The sequence below is a fragment of the Urocitellus parryii genome, chromosome 7 (genome assembly GCF_045843805.1).
Source record: "Urocitellus parryii isolate mUroPar1 chromosome 7, mUroPar1.hap1, whole genome shotgun sequence".
Taxonomy (NCBI): Eukaryota; Metazoa; Chordata; class Mammalia; order Rodentia; family Sciuridae; genus Urocitellus; species Urocitellus parryii.
Genome location: NC_135537.1, coordinates 138,649,704 through 138,673,271, shown reverse-complemented (window position 1 = coordinate 138,673,271; position 23,568 = coordinate 138,649,704). Strand labels below are relative to the sequence as shown.

Sequence of the window (23,568 nt, the reverse complement as noted above, 5' to 3'; positions counted from 1 at the left end):
AGGGTGGGAGGCCTTTCCCCTTTCTCCCAGCAGCTCCTTGGCTGGGCTTCTCCCATTACCCACTTTCTGGTATTAGCTGGAAAGCCCAGTGACCACTCCCTCAACTAGGAGCTATTTCACCTAAGCCAAGAGGATTGCTTGATCCCTTAGTAGCACTGCCCCTCTTGCATGTCCCTATAACTTGGCTTTCTCTTGAGAGCAACAGATAAGCCACTTTTGTTTTTCAGATGGGGTCTTGCTCTGTTAGCCTAGGCTGCGCAAGCTTGACTGTTTCCCTGCACCCCCTCCCTGACCTTCAGCCCCAATCCCAGCATCTCTTACTCCTAGGCTCAAATGAGCCTTCTGATTTAGCTTTCTGAGTAACTAAGATGTGAGACTACACAGTGCATCCCTGTGCCTGGCATCACTGTGCCAGGCTACCCCTCAAGTTTTATTAGAGGCAGGGCTGGCCATCCTGGGCACAAGGGGCAGAAGGACACTGTGGACAGGCTCCTGTCCTACCCTCCTCTGTCACCCAAACAGGTAACATTGGGAGGTTAGTTCCTGGGTTCCTAGGATATGTGCAACTTCTAGCGGTTTGCTTCTTACTCTTCCACTGTACTCCCTGCCCCCAGTGTTCCTGTTTTTCTATCTTTATTGTTGCTAAATCACAGATGACACTTTCCTGGCCTGGGACTGGACGCTCCAGGCTCCAGCCATTCCTTATAGGAAGTGAGAATGGGGAAGTGGATGGGGGAAACAGTTTCCAGAGGGAGAGGTTGGCAAGGGAGGGGCTGGTATGCACTGGGCTTGTGCTGACACCAACAGCCCCAGGCAGGGATCTTCCCTAGGCACTTTCCCCTTACCTCCCCACAGCTTCCCACACTCACGAAAGGCTTGTAAAGCTTCCTTCCTTCCTCTGGGAAGCACATCTATCTAGGGCTGGCTCATCCTTAGTGGTCACACAAAGGCCCTTATCAGCCATGGAGCCAGAAGCAGAGACCCAGCAAACACCAAGTCTCACATATTTCCTGTTTCCACCCAGCGGGTCAGGGGTGGGCCCAGAGCAGCCATATCCTGACTGGAGCCAAGAGGAGGGAGAGCAATCCCCTTCCCTTTTCCGCCTTTCAATCACATGTTGGCCTGACCCATTCCAGTCGAGGGAGCATGGGGGGGGGGGGCAGCTTTTCAAAAGGAGGCCAGAACTGGAATGTATGAAGGGGAGAGTGAGCAGGTGAAGAACAGGAGGCCCTGGAGTCAGTTCCAGGGTTACATGAATTTGAATGGGTAGGTGAATATACTGCTTTCTTTTTTGGCAACTGCCCTCTCACAATAATCTTGTGAACAAGTTCACCATTTGTATTTTACTGACAACTGAGACTCTTATGTGGATAGGGTAGGGTAGGACTGAATATGGAACACTGATTCAAACCCAGATGTTTAGATCTCATTCTTGTATTTCTGGTCCACTCCCCCCATCATTAAGGAATCACACGTGTTTAAAGCGACATTTCTTATTATCCTCCAATAGAACAGACAGAACATGGCTCATTAGAAGTTGGGGAACAATTTTTAATCACATGGCTCCCGGGGTAGAGTATAGAATGTAGAACAACTGGAATGACTATCTCAGGTTATAGGATGGATGTTATAGTCATAGAGCAAACTCCCTGAGGTATCTTCTGGGAGAACTATTGAATCACCAGCAGCAGAAGGCATTTGGCAGGAGTGGAATAGGCTATGTCCACATGGCACCTGGAGAATGTTCTCTGAAGCACTTAGGTCAGGTCCTCCAAAATAAAAAAAAATCTTTTTTTTTTTTTTTTTTTAATAGTACTGGAGATTGAACTTAGGGGCACTTAACCACTGAGACACACCCCCAGACCTTTTTATGTTTTTTATTTTGGGACAGGGTCTAAGTTACCTAGGACCTCACTAAGCTACTGAGGCTAGCTCTGAACTCACAATCCTCCTGCCTCGGGCTTCCAATTCACTGAGATTACAGGCTTGAGCCACCATCCCTTGACTACAGAATTTTTCAACCCCAGCTGTCCCTTGAAGCTCTCTGCCTGCTTCCAATTCTAGGTTCCAGAGGGTCCAGACAGAGAAGCATTTTCTTGCTCAGGACTCATGACAAGATGAGCTTGATCTGTCAAGGATCACCCTGGAAATCTGTAGCTTCAGCTCCTTTGCCACCTGTCAATCTTTCATAAGAAGGTAAATGAGGCCATGGGCCTAACCTGCCTGCAGGAGCAAACCTAGGGTCTAACAATTCTCTGTTCAAGCCCTGGTGTTTTCTGGGCCAGACTCCACCATGCAGAGGGTAGATTGTGCTGGTAGGAGGACCCTCACTGGACCCATTTACAACCACTACATAAGAGCCTGAGTAGAGGGAACCCTCCATACTCTCTATTTAGTCATACTGCTTCTATTGAAAGCAGGGATCCCAGATCCTCTGATCATCTCCCAAGGGGACAAGCTATGAGATGTCATGACTTCTGAAACTCAATGTTACTTTTGCCAACCAATCTATGGAGCCTGCACAAATATGAGCATCTCCTCCTCCCAGGCTACCTGAGACCCAAGATGGTGTGACAAGAATGCAGGTCTGTGCCAGATGGGGCATGTGTCTGGCAAGTCGGTTTTGGTGGGACTGGATTTGTGGGAAATCAAGAAATGAGATGCAGGCTGGAGGATCCTTCTTCTATCCGGTGGACTGTCTCCAAGTCTTTGCTATTGACAAACTAGTTGGTTTCACTCACATCTCAGCAACAAAAACCTGTATTTAAGTGCTAATACTAGAGCTCTGGCCTGGAGAGAACAAGTCTGGCTAGAGCTTACTTTGGGAGGTGGATAGGTGGAGGATACTTGGTTGGCTGAGGCTCAGGGGTTGGGCCCAGTTCACAGCACCCCTGGCAGTGGTAAGGCAGAGCTGGCTGCCAGCTCAAGCCTCCACCCTGGATTCACTCACTCCCATCTTGGCTCAGAACTTGCTGGGTCTCACCCAAGGGTTCCTCCTCCTTCAAAAAGAAGCGAAGTGGAATCTGTAGGGATAAAACAGATGGCAAAAAATGGAACACAGGCCTTCCTCCATACCTTGCCATCATTTTCACTCCCCACTGGAGGCAGCCCCACAGGAATAGGTTGGCTCCTGGGCCAATGGCCTCTGGGAACCCAACAATGGGCTCAAATCCTTTCTAATAATACCTTTTCCTTTCCTCCACCAGCAGCTCTTACCTTGAAGGGTTTGCTTATCCCCACCACAGAATTCAGATTGTTGCTATAATAACAGAGAAGAAACTGATCCTCAGTCTCAGGGATATTGCTGATGTTCATGTACACCTGAAGGGAATGATGGATAGAAATGGTCAGTTCTAGGGCACTTCCCAGCCCTTAGGGGTAATTTATCCAGCACTCTGTTCTTTCCAGAAGGCAGGACTATTTAGACAAGCCCACCTGCTGAAAATGTACCTGGTTGTTGCATACAATGTGTCAAAATGCATTCTACTGTAATGTATAATGAATTAGAACAAATTTTTAAAAATCATAAATAAAAAATATACCTGGTTGAGGTTGTCACTGAAGGAGATCTGGTTGTCCCTGGCCCAGACATAGGACACGTAGTCATTAACATGGCGCATCCCCACCTATGGGGGAGGGAATTGGGTAGTCAGTAGTTGGGAAGGACATAGGACCTATAGAAAGGGAAGATAAGTCTCACTGATGGGGGGAAGATGGTCTTGCCATTATACTATCTTTCTTCCTCTCTTCCCTGCTAGCCCTTAGGACCTGTGAGATGGAAGACTAAGTTCTTCAGTGTCTCTGCCCAGTTCCCATGAGCCATCAGGAAGGACAGACCAGTGGCTTTGGCTGGTAGGCTCCCCAATTTGCCCACACATCACCTTATATAGTCCAATCCAGTCCCAGGAGCTGCTGTGGAAGTTGGGGGTTGAGGAGTAGCTGACCAACATGTCGTTCTCCATGGTGCACAAGCCATCAGGCATCATGGTGATCAGTGGGACAGTCATCAACGGTTTCAGCTACAACAGGGAGGAGAAGCAGGTTGAAATTCAGTAACACTATTCCCTCCTCTAAGGCAACTGTTCCTCACTGTGCCCTTCCAATGCAGTACAGGGAGCAGGGATACCAGAGCGGGTGGGCACAGAATTTTGTTAAGTCTATCCCAGCAGCAGAAGATCAAAGAAGGTGAGGTTTGGATTTTGGAGTTAGACCTGAGGTTGAATTTGGCTTCCCTGCTTACTAATGGTGTGAATGTAGGAAAGAGAAGCAGGAAGGAGAAAGGGACAAAAACTTGTCAGGGGAGTAGCTGGCCCTGCCAAGGAGAATGGGGTTGAGTGCCAGATGGGAGACACAAGGTGCCCAGTACTAAGGGTGAAAGTGGAGGGAGAAGCGGATTTGCTGAGAGGTTTAAGAAAAAAGTCGGGCAGCTGTTCTCAGGCCTCCAAAGGTTTTGACCTAGAGGCCCAAACCCAATTTTGAGGCAGGGATGCTCTGATAAGAAAAGCTATAAAAACATGGAAGGGCACAATGATGTAGGAAAGAAAAACCAACATGAAAGCTTGAAGGCTGAGAGGGCAGCCAGCAGCTTGGAGGTCAGCTGTCTTGGTTGTTTGTGAGATGGCAGGATACAGGGATGGAGGGAGCTCCTTCTGCAACTTGATCCAGATAGGTTTAAGACAAATAAAGGAAGTCCTACTTCACACAGTAGGTAATAAACGTAATGGAACTCATTAGTCCCAAGGGAGAGTACCAAGAGGAAACAGAAACCTATTCACAAAGGGCTTGAACATGTTTTTGACAGACAGAGCCATCAAGGGCTCTGAAGAAGAGCTAGGATACCTGACCTGGGAGGGAGAGCAATCATGTCCTCCTACAGGTCTCCCCTGGGGGATTAGCTGACATTAGAATCCAGGCCTGGGGGGTTTGAGGATGTGGCCCAGCACAGTTTCTCCTCTATTGAGTGTAGGGCAGTCCAAGGGTTCACCTCTAAGTCAAAGGTGCCAGTGACAGGCTTATGGTCACTGATGCTGTACATCATGTGGCTGACATAGCTCTTCAGAGATAGGGAGAAGTGGGTGACTGGCACATTGGGGGTAAAGGGTCTGGTCTGGGGTTGCCGTTTCAGCCTCCACAGAATGCGGTCAGTCCATGCAGGCTTGCGTCTTTTCTCACTGGAGGTGGAGAAGAATGGGGAGAGAAAAAAGGATTGGCATGACAACAGGAATATGCCTCCACAAGCTTGCTGGAGCCCCTAACTTCAAGGTCTACCACAGGCCACAAGACCCCTTAGCCATGGACCCTCTGAATAGGCCACTTTTTTTACGAATCAGATTGTGACTCAGAAACATTCCATTTCTTTTTTTGTTTGTTTGTTTTGTTTTGTTTTTTGGTACAGGGGATTGAACCCAGGGAAGCTTAACCACTGAGCCACATCCCCAGCCTTTTTTCTATTTTTATTTAGAGACAGGGTCTAACTGAGTTGCTTAGGGCCTTGTTAATTGCTGAGGCTTTGAACTTGCAATCCTCTTATCCCAGCCTTCTAAGCCACTGGGATTACTGGTGTGTACCACCATGCCCAGCAAAAACATTCCATTTCAAAGGTTTGCTTCTTTCCTCAACAAAAGCAGCAGAAGATCAAAGAAGGTGAGGTTTGGATTTTGGAGTTAGACCTAAGGTTGAATTTGGCTTCCCTGCTTACTAATGGTGTGAACGTAGGAAAGAGAAGCATTTGGGGGAATTCTAACTAGATGCCTATAATCAATATCATTATCATTCACCATTTGTAATTTCCCCAAACATTTAGTAAATGGTAGAACCAGGACTCAAGGCTCCAGGCAGCATTCTGGAGTACATTCTCTTCACCACTAACTCACCCCTCTTAGGCCTCAGCTTCCTCATCTGCAAAATGGAAATAATAATTGTTACCTCACAAGGTTGCTAAGATAATTAAATGACTGAAAGTGCATAGAATGTTTAGCACAATACTTGGTACAAAATAAATTCTCCACAACTTCAAAGGCTAAAGCAGGAGGACTGCAAGTTTAAGGCCAGCCTCAGCAACTTGGCAAGATCTGTCTCCAAAAAAAAAAAGTACTAGAGATGTAGCTTAGTGGTAAGAGCACCTCTGGTTTAATCCCCAGTACCAAAATAAACTTTCTGCAGACCTTAGCCATTGTGATTCTTTGCTCTCAAGTCAATTGAGGGGCTGGGGTTCTAACTTATTGGTAGTACATCCAGTACAGGTGAGGCACTGGGTTCAATCCTCAGCACCACATAAAAATAAATAAATAAAATAAAGGCATTGTGTCCACCTACAACTAAAAAAAAAAAAAATTTTTTTTAAGTCAATTGAGAGACCTACCACCTACTCTTCACTTATCAGTCCCTGAGAAACATGCCCTGACACAAAGTACTTTCCTCCCCTAGGTAACTGAAGTCAAAGATGGTCTCTGAGCCCTTACTCAGCCCAGCCCAAGCAACTACTGAGTTGTTTGCTAAGGCCAGTTGAGCCCCCAAGCCCTGATCTCCAAATGGAAACCTTGAGTCCAGAAATTTTGTTTTGGGGGTAGGAAAGGAGAGAGGTAGCTATATCTGGGTACCTCCCCTTTAGTGGATAATCATTTTTCTTGAATAAAAATCCTAGAGTAGTAGAGCCTGATCAGATGACTCCCTACTTTTAACACCTTTAAAAAACTGGTGGTGGCACATGACTGTAATCCCAGCTACTCAGGAGTCTAAGACAGATGATCACAAATTCAAGACCAGTCTCAGCAGTTTAGTGAGATCCTGTGGTCAAATAATATAAAAAGGACTTGGGTAAAGCTCAGTACTAAAGCACCTGTCTGGCATGTGGAAGGTCCTGGGCTTAATCCCCAGTACTATAAAGACCTTTAAGGAGTCTTCATTGCCTCTAGAATAAAGTACCCAAGTAGGTCCTTCAATGGGCTCAGGAGACTGACTTCGCCTGTGCTACCTCGTCTCCCACTTTTCCTATACACATTCTACCCTAGCAACTCTCTCAAGCCTCTGGACCTTGTGCTCGTTTTTTTCCCACCTGGTATACCCTTCTTCACAAGGGAGAGTCCCAATTTCAACACTGCCTGTGATAAACTACCCCGACCTCACTTTCTGCATCCAAAGTATTTTATGCCAGTACTTACATAAGTACATTATATTGTAATTTTCTGTTTTCTAGTCAGCACATGACTTAGAGTGTTAACTCTAAAAACAAGGACTTGCTCTTACTAGAAGAGCCTCCCGTGTATCTTCAGCATTAGTATAGACCCTGGCACATGGGTACTCATTGATTGTGCAACTGCAAAATGACAAATTCAATTTCTCTCCTTGAAATACTTATCCACATTCAAGGCCCTGAGTTTGGTCCTTCCTTGGCCCTGAAAAAAAAAAAAAATACACCCATCTAATCTTTATTTTTGGCAGTGCTGGGCAGTGCAGACACTCTATCACTGAGCCACATCCCCAGCTCTATCCATCCAATCTTAATGTATACAGTCCCATATATTCATAATCACTTTGAAACACTATTTTTTGTATCTTGCTTTATTCAATTACTTTTTTTGGGGGGGCAGTACTGGGGATTGAACCCAGGAATGTTTTACCACTGAGCTATATTATCCAGCTTCTTTTACTTTAAGGCAGGGCCTCACTAAGTTGCCCAGTCTGACTTCGAATGTGTGATCCCCTTGCCTCAGCTTCCCAAGTTGCTGGGATTACAGGTAAGTACTACCATGCCTGCCTCAATTACTATTTTAATATTTGTGTGTTTGGTACTAGGGATTAAATCTAGAGCCTTGTGCATGATAGGCAATGCTAGACCACTGAGCCACATTCCTAGCTTTTTATTTTGAGAGAGTACTCATTGATTGTACAACTTCAAAACGACAAAATGCTCAGGCTAGCCCTGAACTTGTGATCTCCCTGCCTTAGCTTCCCCATTGCTAGAATTACATTTGTACACTACCAAAATCAGATCAATTATTATTAAAAATAAACATTTCCAGGGCTGGGAATATAGCTCAGATGGTATAGTGCTTGCTTCTCATGCACAAACCCTGGGCTCAATCCCTAGCACCAAAAAAAAAAAAAAAAAAAAAAAAAAAAAATTAAAAAATTAAGAAAAAAATAAACATTTCCAGTCATGTAAGCAGCAATAGTCTTCCAGCGATTGAAGAGGATAGCATCATGGTGAACTCAAGACTCCAGAATCAGACAAGCAACAGGAGAGTTCTATGCTGGTTATTCAGAATTATATGCCCTTTAGGCAAGTTACTTCACCTCTCTACACCTCAGTTTCCTCAACTCTAAGATGGAGTGACAACAGAACTTACTTCAAAGACCAATCATGATGATTAGAGATTAAAGCACATCAAGAGAGTGGTCAAGAAGCATTAACTCTGGATAAACCACAGTCTGCGTGTTGGATCTTTGCATCATTTCCAGACTTGGAAGAGTGTTCAGAGGTTACTGAACATTGATTGCATTCCCATTCCAGGGCCTAAATGCCTAGCAATGCTTAAAACCTAGTAATGAACTATACTAATGTACATTCTGTCGTTCAAAGCATCCCCACTCTCCAACTTCCCTGTAATGGTTAACAGTCAGATCTGTTGTCCCATTGGGATCTTTCCCAAATTCTGACCACAGCCTGTCTCTCCTGCCTGTCCCTTTTTTTCATGAGCTGGTCCAGGCTCATCATAGGGTACCTGTATTGTTCATTATTTCTATCAAGATTTACTGTATGTCAGGCAACTAAGGGAAATGATACATAGGATTGGCAAGAGTTTTCTTTCTTTCCTTCTTTGTTATTATTTTCATGGTACTGATGTTTGAATCCAGGGGTAGTCTACCACAGAACTACACCCCCAGTCTGTTTTATTTTTTGAGTCAAGTTAAGTTGCTGATGCTGGCCTTGAACTTGCCATCCTTCTGCATCAGCCTCCTGAGTTGCTTGGATTATAGGTGTATACCATCATACCTGGTGACTTAAAAAAATTTTTTTACGTTTATTTTTTAGTTGTAGTTGGACACAATACCCTTATTTTATTTATTCTTATATGGTGATGAGAATCAAACCCAGGACCTTGAGTGTGCTAAGCAAGCACTCTACTGCTGAGGCACAACCCCAGCACCCCCATTTTTTTTTTTTTTTTTTTTTTTTGGTGGTGCTAGGAATTGAACTGAGAGCCTTGAACATGGTAGGTAAGTACTCTACCACTCAACCATACCCACAACCCACATAGATGGCTTTTAAGTGTCTCACTAAATTCTGAGCCATAGCCAGGCACTTAATGTTTCTGGGACCCAAGACTTAATGAGATTTGATCATAATATCTTCTGCTTATTGCCTGTGGAGAGGCTGTCTGTATTAATAACGGCAACTGTAACAAAACCCTAGTGTAATCCCTGACTCTAACAGCATTTCCTGCCTGCCCTGCCCTCAGCTCTTTCACCCTCCTGTAATAGAGCTGACCTCGTTTCTCATTACATCTTGGCTCAGGGACATTGTAGTGGCTTGTCAAAGCTACATATCATGCCCTGCATACAAGTCACCATAGTCATTTTGTACACCCAGATAGGCCAGGATCTCTGATAAGTCAGTCTCCCCTCAGGCACCTCTTATCAGTGCTGCAGACTTGAGTGCCTGCCCCTCTTCCTACTGTCAACCTTGTTAACTCCTTCAAGGTACTCTCTTTAGCCAGGTACAGTGGTATATGCTAATAATCCCAGTGATTTGGGAGACTAAGGCAGGAGGATTGCAAGTTCAAGGCCAGCACAGACAATTTATTAAGATCTTGTCTCAAAATTAAAAAAAAATGGGGGAGGGTTGTGGGGATATGGCTCCTTGATAGAGCACTTGGTAGAGTAAGACCTGGGTTCCATTCCTAGCACCACAAAAAAAGAAAAAAGAAAAGATATTCTTCTTGACAAATCTGATCAAACCTCACTAGCTACAGCTGCCAGTCTCCTTTGGCATTTCCGTAGAGTTCTAGAAACCTCCTGGCTAACTCCTGGGCTTCATAGCAATTGTCTAGATCTCCCTGATAGACTGATTTAATTACCATGTCTTTTCCTTTTGTCCTCTCAGACAAATTCAAATACATGTTAGGCACTGCCTCATATCAGGGGTATCACAAATCAGATTCACTCTCTGGTCTTTGGGCATTCATAGGAAATAATAAAAGCAAACTGCATCTTTTTTTTTTTTTTAAAGAGAGAGTGAGAGAGGAGAGAGAGAGAATTTTTAATATTTATTTTTTAGTTCTCGACAGACACAACATCTTTGTTGGTATGTGGTGCTGAGGATCGAACCTGGGCCGCACGCATGCCAGGCGAGCGCGCTACCGCTTGAGCCACATCCCCAGCCCTGCAAACTGCATCTTAAATGTACTATTAAGGCTGGGTGTGGTCGCATACCTGTAATCCCAGCAGCTGGGGAGGCTGAGGCAGGCAAGAGTTCAAAGCCAGCCTTAGCAAAAGCAAGGTGCTAAGCAACTCAGACCCTGTCTCAAAATAAAATCCAAAACAGGGCTAGGGAGGCGGCTTAGTGGTTGAGTGCCCTGAGTTCAATCCCTGGTACCACCCCCGCAAAAAAAAAAAGAATTATGCTAAGGACCAGGTATGGTAGCACACACCTGTAATCCTAGCAGCTGGAGATGTGGCTCAGTGGTTAAGTGCTTCAGGGTTCACTTCCTGATACTCCCCACCGCCCACACACACCAAAAAAAAAAAAAAAAAAAAAAAGCTAAGGGATGCAGGTAAAGCCATCTTCTTATTTTTAAAAAATTTTTTTAGTTGTAGATGGACACAATATGCTTCATTATTTATTTATCTATCTATCTATTTATTTATTTACACATGGTGCTGAGGATCGAACCCAGGGCCTCATGCATGCAAGGCAAGTGCTCTCCACTGCCCCATCTTCTTATTTTTAGATACTAGGAACTGAAACCAGATGGGCTTTTACCACTGAGCTACATCCCCAGCCCTATTTATTTTTTACGTATTTATTTATTAGAGACTTGTGATCCTTCTGCCTTAGCCTCCTGAGTCCCTGGGATTATAGGCATACGCCTGGCTGGCAAAGCCTTTTGCACAATAACTAGTAAATAGTTAGTGCTTAACAATGTCATTCACAATAAGTAATAAAGTATCTACCTTGTCCTTATTAAGTATTTGCTGTCCTGACTCTGCCCTCTCTTTTGCTGTTGCTGGTCCTCCAACTTGCTATGCACTTGCTCTGCCAGAGTTATACCCCAGTCCTTAGCTATGAATTCTGAGGTATGAGAGGTTAGAGGAAAGCATTATGGAGTCTAGATATTTAGGTATGAACTGCAGCTCACTTAATAGCTGAGCCACTTGGGGGCTTTTACCATATTTGAACCTATCTACCTTGTCAGATCCTGCCAACTACTGCAGCCCAGACCCAGTCACTTGGTTGTCTCCTATGGTACCCTGGGGGAAGGAGGGAAAGGGGTGCTTGGCCACAGGGCAAGTGAAGTGTTGACTTTCTTTTTTTCTTTACAGTGCTGGGATCAAACCCAGGACTTTGTACTTGGTAGATATGCACCCTACCACTAAGCTGTATCTATAGCCTGCAAGTGAAATTTTGAAGTCCAATGGTAGAGGTTCTGACCTCCAAGACCCCAGCCAATTCCACTAAGGCCATACAGCTTCCATTTTGGTTCTCATTTCCAATGGATGGCTGCAGAGAATGGCACTCTCTTTGAAGCTGTGGTGCTGCCAGTCAGCCAGAGCCTTTTTTCTTTTTTAAATACTTTTAAAATTGTAGACAGACATAATACCCTTATTTGTTTTTATTAGGTGCTGAGGATCGAACCCAGACCCTCACCCATACAAGGCAAACGCTCCATCAACTAAGCTACAACCCCAGCCCAGAGCTGGTACCAATCAATCTCTGGTAAGACTGCCCTCTTACCTCCTTTTCTGCCTGCTCTTTTGTCCAGGCTGGGCTCTGTCTGCAGTGTTCACTGCCTCTTCTTGTGTGATCATAGCCCCACCCCATCTTGCTTCACACTCCTGAAACAGCTCACCCTCTCCCCCTTTCTTGGTGAGAACATTCTGCCTTGGCCATACCACTTCCAGAATCATGCCCGGAGTTCTATCTTTTGCTCTGGTCTGCTGTGGAGATACCTGTTCACTCCTTAACTTCCAGGAAACTGGGCTGCCCTGCAAGCAACTTCCACCTGCCTCATAAGACACTCCTGCTAAAAGGAATGAAGAAGCTGCTCCAGTGAAACAACCTCAAAGCGTGTAAGGGGTTCTTTTCTTCAAAGAGATAAGTCCATGCCCTATATTGGGTTAAGGAACTATTTCCAGATTGCTTTTTTGCCCCTCTGACTAATTCTATTTGGTAGTTACCTGGTCCCTTCTCAGCTTCTTAGAAAGGTATTCAGTAAAACTACCACCTGAAGACATGAATCTCAAAATAACAATCGCAGTATACTGTTATAATCCCTATTTTATGGATGACAACACTGAGGCTTAAACCTTTTGAGACTTTGACCTTGCTCAAACTCATATCCTGGCGAGGGCGGTACTGTACAGTGCAACACTACATGTACTGTTTCTGTATTGTTTCCCATGAAATTCTCCACTGTTTATCTCCTCACATAGGAACTGGCCTGCTCACAGGTTGGGGAAGGGATGCTTAATGCTAGTAACTGGTAATTGGCTGAACCAAGTTTTCTGCAAGCTGTCTGGGGACCAGAAGGCCCTAGAAAGAGAAGGCAAGGACTCCCAGAGTATTGAAATACACTCCCTCCTAAGTCAGGGCAGACTCCACCCTTTCCTCCCACCCTTCCTCCCCACTCCCCTGTGAGCACTGGCTTTCCTTCCTGCTCTCCCTGAGGACCATCTGCATCAGCTTCCACTGTCAGCAGGCAGTGGCTCATGTGGGAGGTAGGAGGTGTCTCTCCTGATGTGATGGCTGGGTCTAGTCCTGCTTTCCTAATTCTTCTATTCTAGGCAGCTCCCACAGGCACTGGGACTAACATAATTTGGGCACCCATTTCCTCCTCACCTGGTGTCATAGTTGTTGGAGTTCCTATCAAACTTGTAGGTGGGTGGGAAGAGCAGAGGGCCCTCCTGGAACTCCCTGAGCAGCGGGTCGTGTTTCTTGGCAATGGTGAGCTGCAGATGAAGACACAGTCCTCATCTCTCCACAGTCCTGACTCAGTGGCTCAGCCCCATATTCCATTTTCTCACTGCCCCAGTGGCTACCTCAGTGGCCCACCCCAACACCCAGGAAGCAGGTCAATCCTGATCCCACAGGCCCAGGGGAGGCAGCTGCCAGCTACTTCCTAGTCCTTGGACTATAGGAAGCAGGCTTTGAATTCCACCTATCTGGAAGTTACTAGTAGGTTTATGTCAGAAGGAAACCTGGGATAGCCATGGTTCCCCAAAGGAGTGGTATCGCATCCTCTAGGGGGCAAATAAGGCTGGGGCAAGGAAAGACAACAGGGATATGAGTGGGCTAGGAATGCAAGGACATGCAAGGTGTGCGATTATAGGGCCATGGCAGGCCAAAGGACTTCTGGCTCTCTATTCTAGAGCACATAGGAGCCTCCTCCAGGCAAAGATTAGGCACTGAAAAGATGGCTGCCCCACCCCAGGTGTTGATGCCCTGCTAGCCAAGACTCACCTCCCCAACTGCTGGCTGTCTACGGGGGTGGGGGTGGGGGTGGGAGGAGACCACCCCCCGGGAATCTGAGCAAAGTTCTCTGTAGAGTATATATGGACCTCCACATGGGCTCAGATTAGATACCTGCTCTTTCTCCCACAGGTCACTGTAGCACTGATTTTTTATGGATTGCCGAACAAAGTGCAACCCAAAATCCTCGATCCGGAAGTTCATGTCTCCGAACCAGAGAATGAGGCTTCAGAAAGAAAGGAGGGCAGCTTGAGGGTTTGAACAAGGTGAGCAAATGGAGAGCAACAGGTGGCATGGGTCTGCTCAATACAAGGGGGTGCTTGCTACAGAGTAGAAAGCTCCGGGGGTAAATGAAAAGCCAGATGCTAGATGATCAGGCCAAGACAAAGATATGCGGGGTCAAGCAGGACCTCTTTTTTTCAGGGGCGTTCTACTGCCAAGCTACATACCCAACCTTTTTTTTTCAAATTTGAGACAGGGTATTGATAAATTGCTTAGGACCTCACTAAGTTGCTGAGGCTGGCTGTGAATTCGTAATTCTCCTGTCTCAGCCTCCCAGGTGTGTGCCACTAGGCCAAGCTAGCAGAACTATTCTAGATTATCATCATTCAAGCTGAAGAGACCAGTCTAGGGGAGCATATGGCAAATATGGAGCAGACTCTGGCCCTCCCTTCCTCTTCCTCTATTGGCTATCAGGTCAGGCTGAAAAACAGCCCTCCCGGTAACCTCAGGGACCCCAAGCTTCTTGATCTGGGATGTTTAGAAACGTGCAGGGTTTCCAGGCGGAACAGAGGGGCTGAAGGAAGGGGACCTCAGGCAGGCAAAACTGGGTGGGACAGCAGATGAGAAATCAGCAGAAGGGGGAGAGAGGGTGGGAGATAAAGCACTACTGACTGGCTGGGGGTAGATGATGCTAGCCTGGGTTGGTGTAAGGGAGAGGGCAGGGGTGACAGTTTGCAGCTCCAGGCTCACTCATGGTCCAGGATGTTGGGGATTTTATGTCCCTCAAAATTCTGCATCTCTAGGATCCGGTCAAAGTGCTCCAGTCGCTGGTCATTGTTGGCCACATGGGGAGGCAGGTGGCAGTTGATGATGCTGACATAGTAGCCATACAGTTTCAGGCAGATGATGACTCCCCCTTTGTTCCCCTGGTAGGAGAGGTGGAAAGAAGGGTGGGAAGCTACTCTGGGTAGCTTTTCCCATCCTAGACCCAAGGGGAGATAGTCTCACCTCCTCCAGAGGTAGACACGCAGATTCCCAGTGTAATCTCTCCACTCAGAGAGCCCAGTCCACCCAGCCAGGGGTCTTAGAGATGCCCATCCCCTGAGGTATGAGAATGAATATGCAAGGTGCTGGGCTGGATGGGGCACCAGAATTCACCAGGATTCACTTTAATCTTCTGTCCAGTTCTAAAGCTCTTAGCTCTCCCAGTTCATGCCTCACACAACAGCTCAGTCCTTACCCAGTACCCGTAAAAGCCAGTAGGAGTGGTTTTTGTAGAGAGGATCTGGATGTAGGGCAAATGTTGATACTTGGCAAACACCAGTAAGAGGAGTCCCTGCATGCGGACATAGGAGATCTGCAGGAGAGGGCAAAGGTCATTTATTAAACTGCACACACCAAGTTAATCCCTGGCAGACCTGGGGCTAGGGGCTCTAGAAAGCCCCAAGCCCCACACAAAACCCTAACCTGGGGTCTATGGTATGCAAGTTTAAGACTCAGACTTTCACTCCTTTCCATTCTTTCCCCCAGCTACCAAATGGTGCATCTGGGAGCTGAAGTTTTAGCTTCTGCTCCTGGTCCTGGAGGTGGAAAGGAAAGAAGATAAGGCTGCCAGAGTACCCTGCTATCAGGAGGGCATGAACCTTCAGTCCCAGCCCCACACATGCCTAGATAATCCTCTCACTGATGCTGACCTGAGATTCTTTGGGTACCTGGATGTCTCTCATCCTATTTTCTCATTGATAAAGCAAGAATAATATTACATCATAGAAGCTGTGGAGGTCATCTGATAGCTATTCTCCTTTTGTTCAAGAATATTTTAAAGTAAATGCAGGGAAGGAATAGGAGAGATATTTCTAGAGTGCTGGAAACATTTTGTTTTAGGTTTTTTTATTTTTATTATTTAACCAGGAATTGAACCCAGGCGTGCACACTGAGGAACATCCCCAGACCTTTTTATTTTATCTTATTTTAAAATTTTTTATTTGTTTTCATTAGTTATACATGACAGTAAAATACATTTATGCACTTTGATGTATCATACATAGAGGGGATATAATTTCTCATTTTCTGAGTATACATATTGTAGAATCATTATTGGCATGCAGTCACACATATACATAAAGTAATAATGTCTGTTTCATTCTACTATCTTTCCTATTCCCACATCCCCTCCCCTCTCCTCCCTTCACTTCCCTCTACCTAATCTAAGTTAACACTATATTAGTCCTTTTTATTTTAAGACTCCCTAAGTTCCTTGGGACCTTGCCAAGTTGCTGAGGCTGGCTTTGAACTTAGGATCCTCCTCCCTCAGCCTCCTGAACCGCTGGGGTTACAGGCACGTGCCACCACACCCAGCTAACATTCTGTATTTTGATTTAGCTGATGGTAATACAGGTATGCATACTCACGTAAAAATTCACCAAAATGTATAATCATTTCTGCACACATTCCTGTACACATTCTCACTCAGTTAAAAAACCCTAAGGAAAGGCTACAAAAAGTAAACTATAGATTGTGTATAGTCAGACATTCATAAAGGTAATGCACAGGGGAGGACAGTAAGTACAGAGGACATGTACTCTTAGGTTGGGGAGAATTACTAACATCTACTGAAGTACTTCATATCTCTTTGCCAACTTTCTAAGTAATCATTGTCTTTGCTTTGCAGATATGGGACTTAGATTCAGAGAAGCTAAGAAACACGCAGGACTTTTCCAGGATTGCCAAAATGCCCATCATATGTGGCTACAGAAGAGGGGTGGGAATGGGTCACTGCCAGTGACCTTCTCTCTTAGGTTCAGGCTGTCTACACCCACCACCCGAGTAGCTGTTTCCGGAGCATGAGGTGCAGAGGCCAAGGAGGAAATCCCCGGGTGGGGAGCGTGTACTGGAGCCTTCCAGGAATTATGAAACTTGATCCCGCAGGCCAGGAGCCCTAACTCAGTGGAGGAGTCAAAGCGGTGGAACCCCCAACTCAGGAGTGAGCAAGAGAGGAATCAGCACCTGAAGCTGCTGCAAATGGAGTATATATGACAATATAAGTAAGGACAAGGGTAGACTATGAGGCGCTGACTCCCAGGGTCAGGACAGCAGCCAAGAAACAGATAAAGATTCAGCCTCAATCCTAGCCCACAGAGCATGTTTGGCCCACTAAGTTTCACCAAAATGATGAGGCTACTTTTTATGAAGAAGCAGCAGGAAGTAGGGGGCAGGGAGGATGGAGTGGGGGCAGGATAGGATCAAATTGGAAGAAAGGGTGGGACCTTGGGGAAAAACAGGAGGCTTCTAGAGGAAGTTGCAGTTGGAGGAAATGAAGTAGGAGGAGCTGAAGAAGGGACTGACAGGAGGTGGCTGGGAGCCCTGGAACAGCAAAGGAATTAGTCCCAGGCTTCTCCACCTATGACTGTCAAATCCATACTTGAAGAACAGGCTGTAAACAAGGCTTGCCTGTCTACCTGTATTCATGCCTAGAGGAAGGAGAGGCATCCATTTTGAGTGCCTGCCTTCAGGCTAGCCTCCCAACCTAAGGAGAGCACATGGGTGGAATGGGTTGTATCCCTGCCACAAGCTGAGCTAATTTCCTTGGCTCAATTCCATCCTACCAATCCCTTGCCAGTTAGCCAAGGCACAAGGAGGCTTGTAGTCTTGAGAAGGGAGTGGGTAATAAGAGAATTGGTTCTGCCCTCTGTGAGGAGTTGACTCCAAGACTGCAGAAAGAGGCCTCTAGATAGATTTGGAGGGAAGCAAGGGCTAAGTTGCTGGCATTTTCCAGCCTATGCAGGAAGTCTAAGCCTTATAGTCCCTTTTCTCTAGCACTCTCAGGCAATTGAGGGTCACAGAATTCATTCATTTTTCTTTCTTTTGGCAGTAATGGGGATTGAACTCAAGAGTTTTGCATATGTGAGGCAAGTGTTCTACCACTTAGCCACATCTCTTCACAGGTAACAAAATTAATTCTGAAAAATAACAGCTACTCAGAGGAGGAAAGAGAGAATTCTGGCATTTTCAGAAGCTGTGATCTAGGTGCTTTGAAAGGGAACATGTTTCAGGTGTGCAAGGCAGAAACAAGAACCAGCAGGGCTGGGGATATGGCTCAAGCGGTAGCGCGCTCGCTGACATGTGTGCGGCCTGGGTTCGATCCTCAGCACCACATACAAACAAAGATGTTATGTCCGCCGAAAACTAAAAATAAATAAATATTAAAAAAAAAAAAGAAGAACCAGAAATCTAAAGCCTTCCTATGGATTCTCCCAAAATATACTGGTTTCTTAGACCAAGAGCCTTTTCCCCCATACCTATCTCCCCTCTCTTAATCTGTAGGCCCCTGGGAATCTGACATACATGTCTCTTATAAAATCAGAGGGACTCCTTCTGATATTAGCAGGTTAGCCATGGAATACCTGTCAGTCTTAGAGCTCACTAGTATAGCAACAAAATGTAGTAGTTAGAACATGGATGATTAAGTTTGGACCTGGATTCGGGTCCCAAATAGCCCATGTGATTCCTTGATTCACTCCTTCCTGTTGTCCTTTGTTCCTCCCTCCCTACCTTCCTGTTCTGTGCTGAAAATTGAACCGAGGGCCTCATACATGCTAGGCAAGCACTCTACTGCCAAGGTACATCCCTTGGCATCCCAATCCCTTTTTTATTTAGAGATAGAGTCTTGCAAGGCTGGCTTTGAACTTGAGATTCTTTTGCCTCAGCCTCCTGAGTAGCTGGGATTACAGGCATGGACCACCTTACCTGGCTAGCCCATGTGATTTCTGAGCTTTAGCTTTATCTGTAAAACAACCCCATCTCAAGAGTTGTTCAGATTTTTTTTTTTCCTTTGTGGTGCTAGGGACTGAACCCAGGGCTTTGTGCATGTGAGGCAAGCACTCTACCAACTGAGCTATATCTCCAGCCCAAGTTGTTAAGAGTTTAAAAATAAAGTATGTAAAGAGTTTATTTATTTATGTATTTGTTTGTTTGTTTGTTTATTTATTTATTTATTTATTTTAAAGAGAAAGAGAAAGAGAGAGAATTTTAATATTTATTTTTTAGTTTTTGGCAGACACAACATCTTTGTTTGTATGTGGTACTGAGGATCAAACCTGAGCTGCACGCATGCCAGACGAGCGTGCTACCGCTTGAGCCACATCCCCAGCCCAAGAGTTTATTTATAATGTGCTGAGCACAGTGGTGCACACCTGCAATGCCAGTGCTTTGGGAGGCTGGGGCAGGAGCATCACAAGTCCAAGGCCAGCCCTGGCAACTTAACAAGACCCTCAGCAACTCAGGGAGACCCTGTCTCAAAATAAAAAGGCCTAGGGATGTAGCTCAGTGATAAAGTCTCCCAGCGTTCAATCATCAATACCAAAAAAAAAAAAGAAAAACAACACTCTATAATTACTAGCAATTATTAACTCAGAGATTTTAGTCTGGGAAGTGAGTAGAGTGTTCAGGGGTGGGCACTGAGGTATTAATAAGCCCTGCTGTTCCTCCACTAAGAAATTTCTCAAGGTGACAAATATTTAGGTGTGAAACTAACCTCTGGAGTCCTAGCTTATATCTAGGTACCTTGGAAAGGCAGAGACAGGCAGGAGCCCCGGGGAGTCAGAAGCACAATTTTAATAAATGAGAAAAAGCATGAAAGGTTGAGTGGGTGTAAGAGGAATACATCAGACTGAATATTTGGGGATCAGAGGAGGTGAGACACATTTCTTAATTGCCCGTGAACTTGTATATTACCTTAATGAAGTTGAGAGGGGAAAGTACATCCATGAAGAAACTGCTCCATGGGTCTTCAAAGGCAGTGTCAGAAAGGCGGCTTATGATCCCAGAGTTCATTTCCTGCAAACTGACCATCCCAGGTTAGAAGCTCATTCCCTAGCCTGAAGAATACTGCCTCTGTCATAGTCATTCAGTACTGCCCCAGCAGACTTTCAAGTTATGGGTTCTGATGAGCATGATTTCTCTTTCTCCCAGCTGTCCTGTTACTGATGTTCAACCCTTGGCCATTGCTGACCCCGGATAAGAAACATGAAACTGGCTCCAATGAGGCTTAAAGTTCTTTACCTTTAGATTCCAGAGTAAGGGAGGACAGGTTACAGAAATTCCCCAGAGAGAGAGAGGAATGGGTAAAGGAGCCCTGAAGACACCTACCCAATAATATATATGTCCAGATTCATATCTTGTTTGTTCAGCTGAAGCAGGTCACTGAGGTCTAGAGGGGGTGCTGCTGAGGCTACATTCCATGTCACAACATGTACACTGTGGAAGGGATGAAAAGAGAAGTCATGGAGAAACGGGGGTTAAGACCTTATCAAGATAATGGATGGGGTCTAGGCATGCTAATGGCTGCATCATAATCCATTGCAGTAATAATGGAAAATGTGTTTCTATGTCTTCTGGTGGTAGCAAAATGAACAAAGAACTACATAAGCTCTTCACCTTCATTTTTGTTCCCTGAAGCAGGAATCTCTGCTCTGAACTGGCTCTTCCATACAGGCCCAGAGGTGTGCATACCTAGCAACACTGCCACTGCTAACAGCAGAGATGACAAAGGGAACTCAAAGACTTTTAGTCAAGGGAAGAGATGAGGGGCACTGAATAGCCAGCCATTTATTAATCCATCAGCTCCTTCAGCCATCCATGCTTCAGCAACCATCTATGGCTCAGTCAGCAACTTCCTATCCCCACTCCTCAACCAAGGGGTTCCTAAGATCACCAGGAAAATCCTGGGAGTTCAACTGTACCTGGTGATAAGCCTCATGATTATAAAGACAGGGAAATTTCAAAAACAATAGAGATAACACCACATTCCCTTCCTTGCTCCTTCCTAACAAATTCATGGAGCACAACAAATCCTGCCAAGCCCATCAGGGAGCCTAAGGAGAAGCTTCTAAATAACAGGTTTCTCAACATCTCTCTATAAACTACCCTCTCTTGAAAAAGTCATCAGCTGGTTAACATTCTCCATCTCAGCTCCAAAAGAATTCCAGGGAAACAAGAGAACTGTATCAGTGGCTCTCAAAAACACTACATCCCATCAGAAGCTCAAAGGAGGTAAAGAAATCTCTTAAAGGGAAGTTACAGCAACATTCCAAGGATGCCCAGACTGTGCTGAGTACAGAGCAAGCAGGAACTGCAGACCCTGCAGAGACCAAGAACAGCCACCAAGCCTCCTGTGAATCTCAGGAACACTGTGAGTACGAATACCTTCAGCAGTTAAAGATCTGGAATGGGGGTGGGGGTTAAGAGGGGTAGATGGAAGAGAAAGGCAGGTTGTTCCAAAACATCTGTTCTCCACCAGACCCTGTTCTTAGAACATGACTTGAAGAAATTCTTGGCCAGCTTAAAGCTATGAACATAAAATACAAAACCCTCTCTATGAAAATAAAATACAAAACCTGCATTCTCAAGAACTTTGAGATTATATACTTGAATTGTTTATTATCTCCCCCTGCTGTTCAACAAAGGATTAAGGAAGGCAAAGCCTCCTGTTTTCCCAGGGACTTGTTCTAAGTGGATGAAGAACAAAATTCTTGTCCCCACTCTTGATGATCAGCAGCAAATCCATGCACCGTGACCTACACTAAGTGGTGATTAGCTTTGTTCCTCCTTAAAGAGCAAGCATAAGACCAGGCTTCACTTCACTAAAAGATCTTACTTAAATCTGATTTTCGGATTTCCGGAGGTCATAATGGGATTGGCAGATCCCATGGTCTATGTGCTGATGACAAGCAGGATCAAGATTTCTACCCTAGAACTGAGTGGCAAATGCCTTAGTATGTCCTTAATTAGCCCAACACAGCTGTCTGCTCCAAAAACCAACAGGGCACATGAATGGGAAGCCCCTGCAGGAGCGAGCTCGACCATCTACGTTGAGAGGACGTGCGAGGCTCGGACACAATCTATTCCATTGGACACTGGCCTAATAGAATTTGAGAGAGCCTCCAAACCAAGCCAGTCGTGTAGCTCTGGCCTCTTCCTTCCTGCTCTGGTTCCATCCCCTAAGCCCGCAGTCCCGATTGGGTTGAAAGCAACAATCCCCTGCCGGAGCTGGCCGACCTGCTCCCTTGCGTCCTTCTCACCTAAGCTTCTCTCTTTTCTTCCCAGGCATCTTCCGCAGATTCAAGGCCGCCATCCCCACGCTGTGACCCGGCGGGCTCGCGTCTCCTTTCCCCAGCAGATCCCAGCCAGGAAAGCCCCTCTAGAGGCTGGTCTTGTTCTCTCCGGGTTGTTTTTCTTCCGGATTCTGACGGTCCGCCTCGGCTTCCGTAAGAGGCGGATCTTAATACGCCAAGGGCTCCGGGTGGTGCGGTCGAGGGAAGAGGCGGGACTCCCCAACAAGCGCGAAATGACCAGAAGCTAAGAAAGGGACTCAGGGGATCCGGGGACGTAAAAGAGGCGTGTCTTGCCTGTCATCATAACTCAACGCAACACTGCCCCGGCAGGCGAGCTGAAGGACCGCAGCCGGGCCGCCGCTCCCAGCCTGCTCTGCGCTAGGCCAGCCGAGAACCGCTTCCGGCGGAACTCGCCCGCAAGCCTACGCGAGTTTCCGCGTTCTAACTCTACGCGTTCGGGTCGGGTACGAGGCTTTGCGCTCAGCCCTTGTTATCCCTCCAGCCTCGCCACACCCAGACACCCAGGGGAAAAACGTGGGTGGGGACACGCGGTAGCCACTGTCCTGCCTGGGACCCGGTTTCTCCCTCACTACAGGTAATTCACTCAGTCCCTAGGCATTTCACTTTGGTCGTGGAGCGTCTGCATTTTCTTTTCTGCCGCTTTCAAGTGGCTCTTTTTCTTTCGGTACTGGAGATTTAACCCACAGGCACTTAACTCCCAAGCCCATCCCCAGCCTCTTTTTTTTTTTAATTGTTTATTTTGAGACAAATCTTGAGACTAATTTGATGCCCTCCTGCCTCGGCCTCCGGAGTCGGTGGGATGAAAGGCGTGCGCCACCGCACCCGTGTGGCTTTTGCTTTTTGAACTCATTTTCCCCTATTACTAAACGTGGGACATTTGGGATTCCTGGACTCTTCAAGATGAGCTATCAATGAATGAAAATAAGTCACTGCTTATAGATTTGGTCTAGATTCAAGACTAATCATGAAATGGAGATTATTTACTTTGCCTAAGATTCCTAATAATTTTGTTCAAGTCCTTGGTTCTTAATCTTTCTTGGCGGCAGCAGGTAGGAAATGTGTGGGATTCATTTGAGAACCATGCCTTCTCACGGCAAAAAATGCACGCAAGTTTACAAAGGAGCTTCATGAGGCTCACAGACCCTAAAACCAGGGTAAGGACTCCTACTTTAGCCAGTAAAGTGTGGCCGGTTGTCCACAGTCCCAGGTATTGTAGAAGCTGAGGCAGGAGGGTGGCTTGAGCACAAGGTTTGAGGCCAGCCTTTGGAACACTGAGCACTGACACACACACACACACACATTAAAGAAAAAAAAAAACTGGGCTGGGGCTGTACTCAGTAATAGAGAGCTTGGCTAGCGTGAGTGAGGCACTGGGTTCAATTCTCAGCACCACATAAAAATAAATAAGTAAAGGTATTGGGAAAAAAAACAAAAACCAAGTATTTTCTACCTTAAATGTTTTTGCTTGGTAGGGTAGATAAGAGGGATATGTGAAGAGGAGAGGTAAAGAAAAGCAAAAAAGTA

General features: G+C 45.9%; 1 protein-coding gene across 1 annotated transcript; it reads right to left on the bottom strand.

Annotated features, from left to right (window-relative positions):
* Positions 1–1,537: 1,537 nt before the first annotated feature.
* Positions 1,538–22,245, bottom strand: Inpp5k (inositol polyphosphate-5-phosphatase K). Its single transcript, XM_026388981.2, has 12 exons — positions 21,991–22,245; positions 20,060–20,167; positions 19,646–19,754; positions 15,153–15,269; positions 14,663–14,838; positions 13,805–13,916; positions 13,061–13,170; positions 4,985–5,171; positions 3,882–4,019; positions 3,543–3,626; positions 3,217–3,321; positions 1,538–3,023 (listed from the first exon to the last, which is right to left on the bottom strand). The coding sequence occupies exons 1-12, from the start codon at positions 22,041–22,043 to the stop codon at positions 2,943–2,945; spliced, it is 1,380 nt and encodes a 459-aa protein (XP_026244766.1). The 5' UTR covers positions 22,044–22,245; the 3' UTR covers positions 1,538–2,942.
* Positions 22,246–23,568: the final 1,323 nt, after the last annotated feature.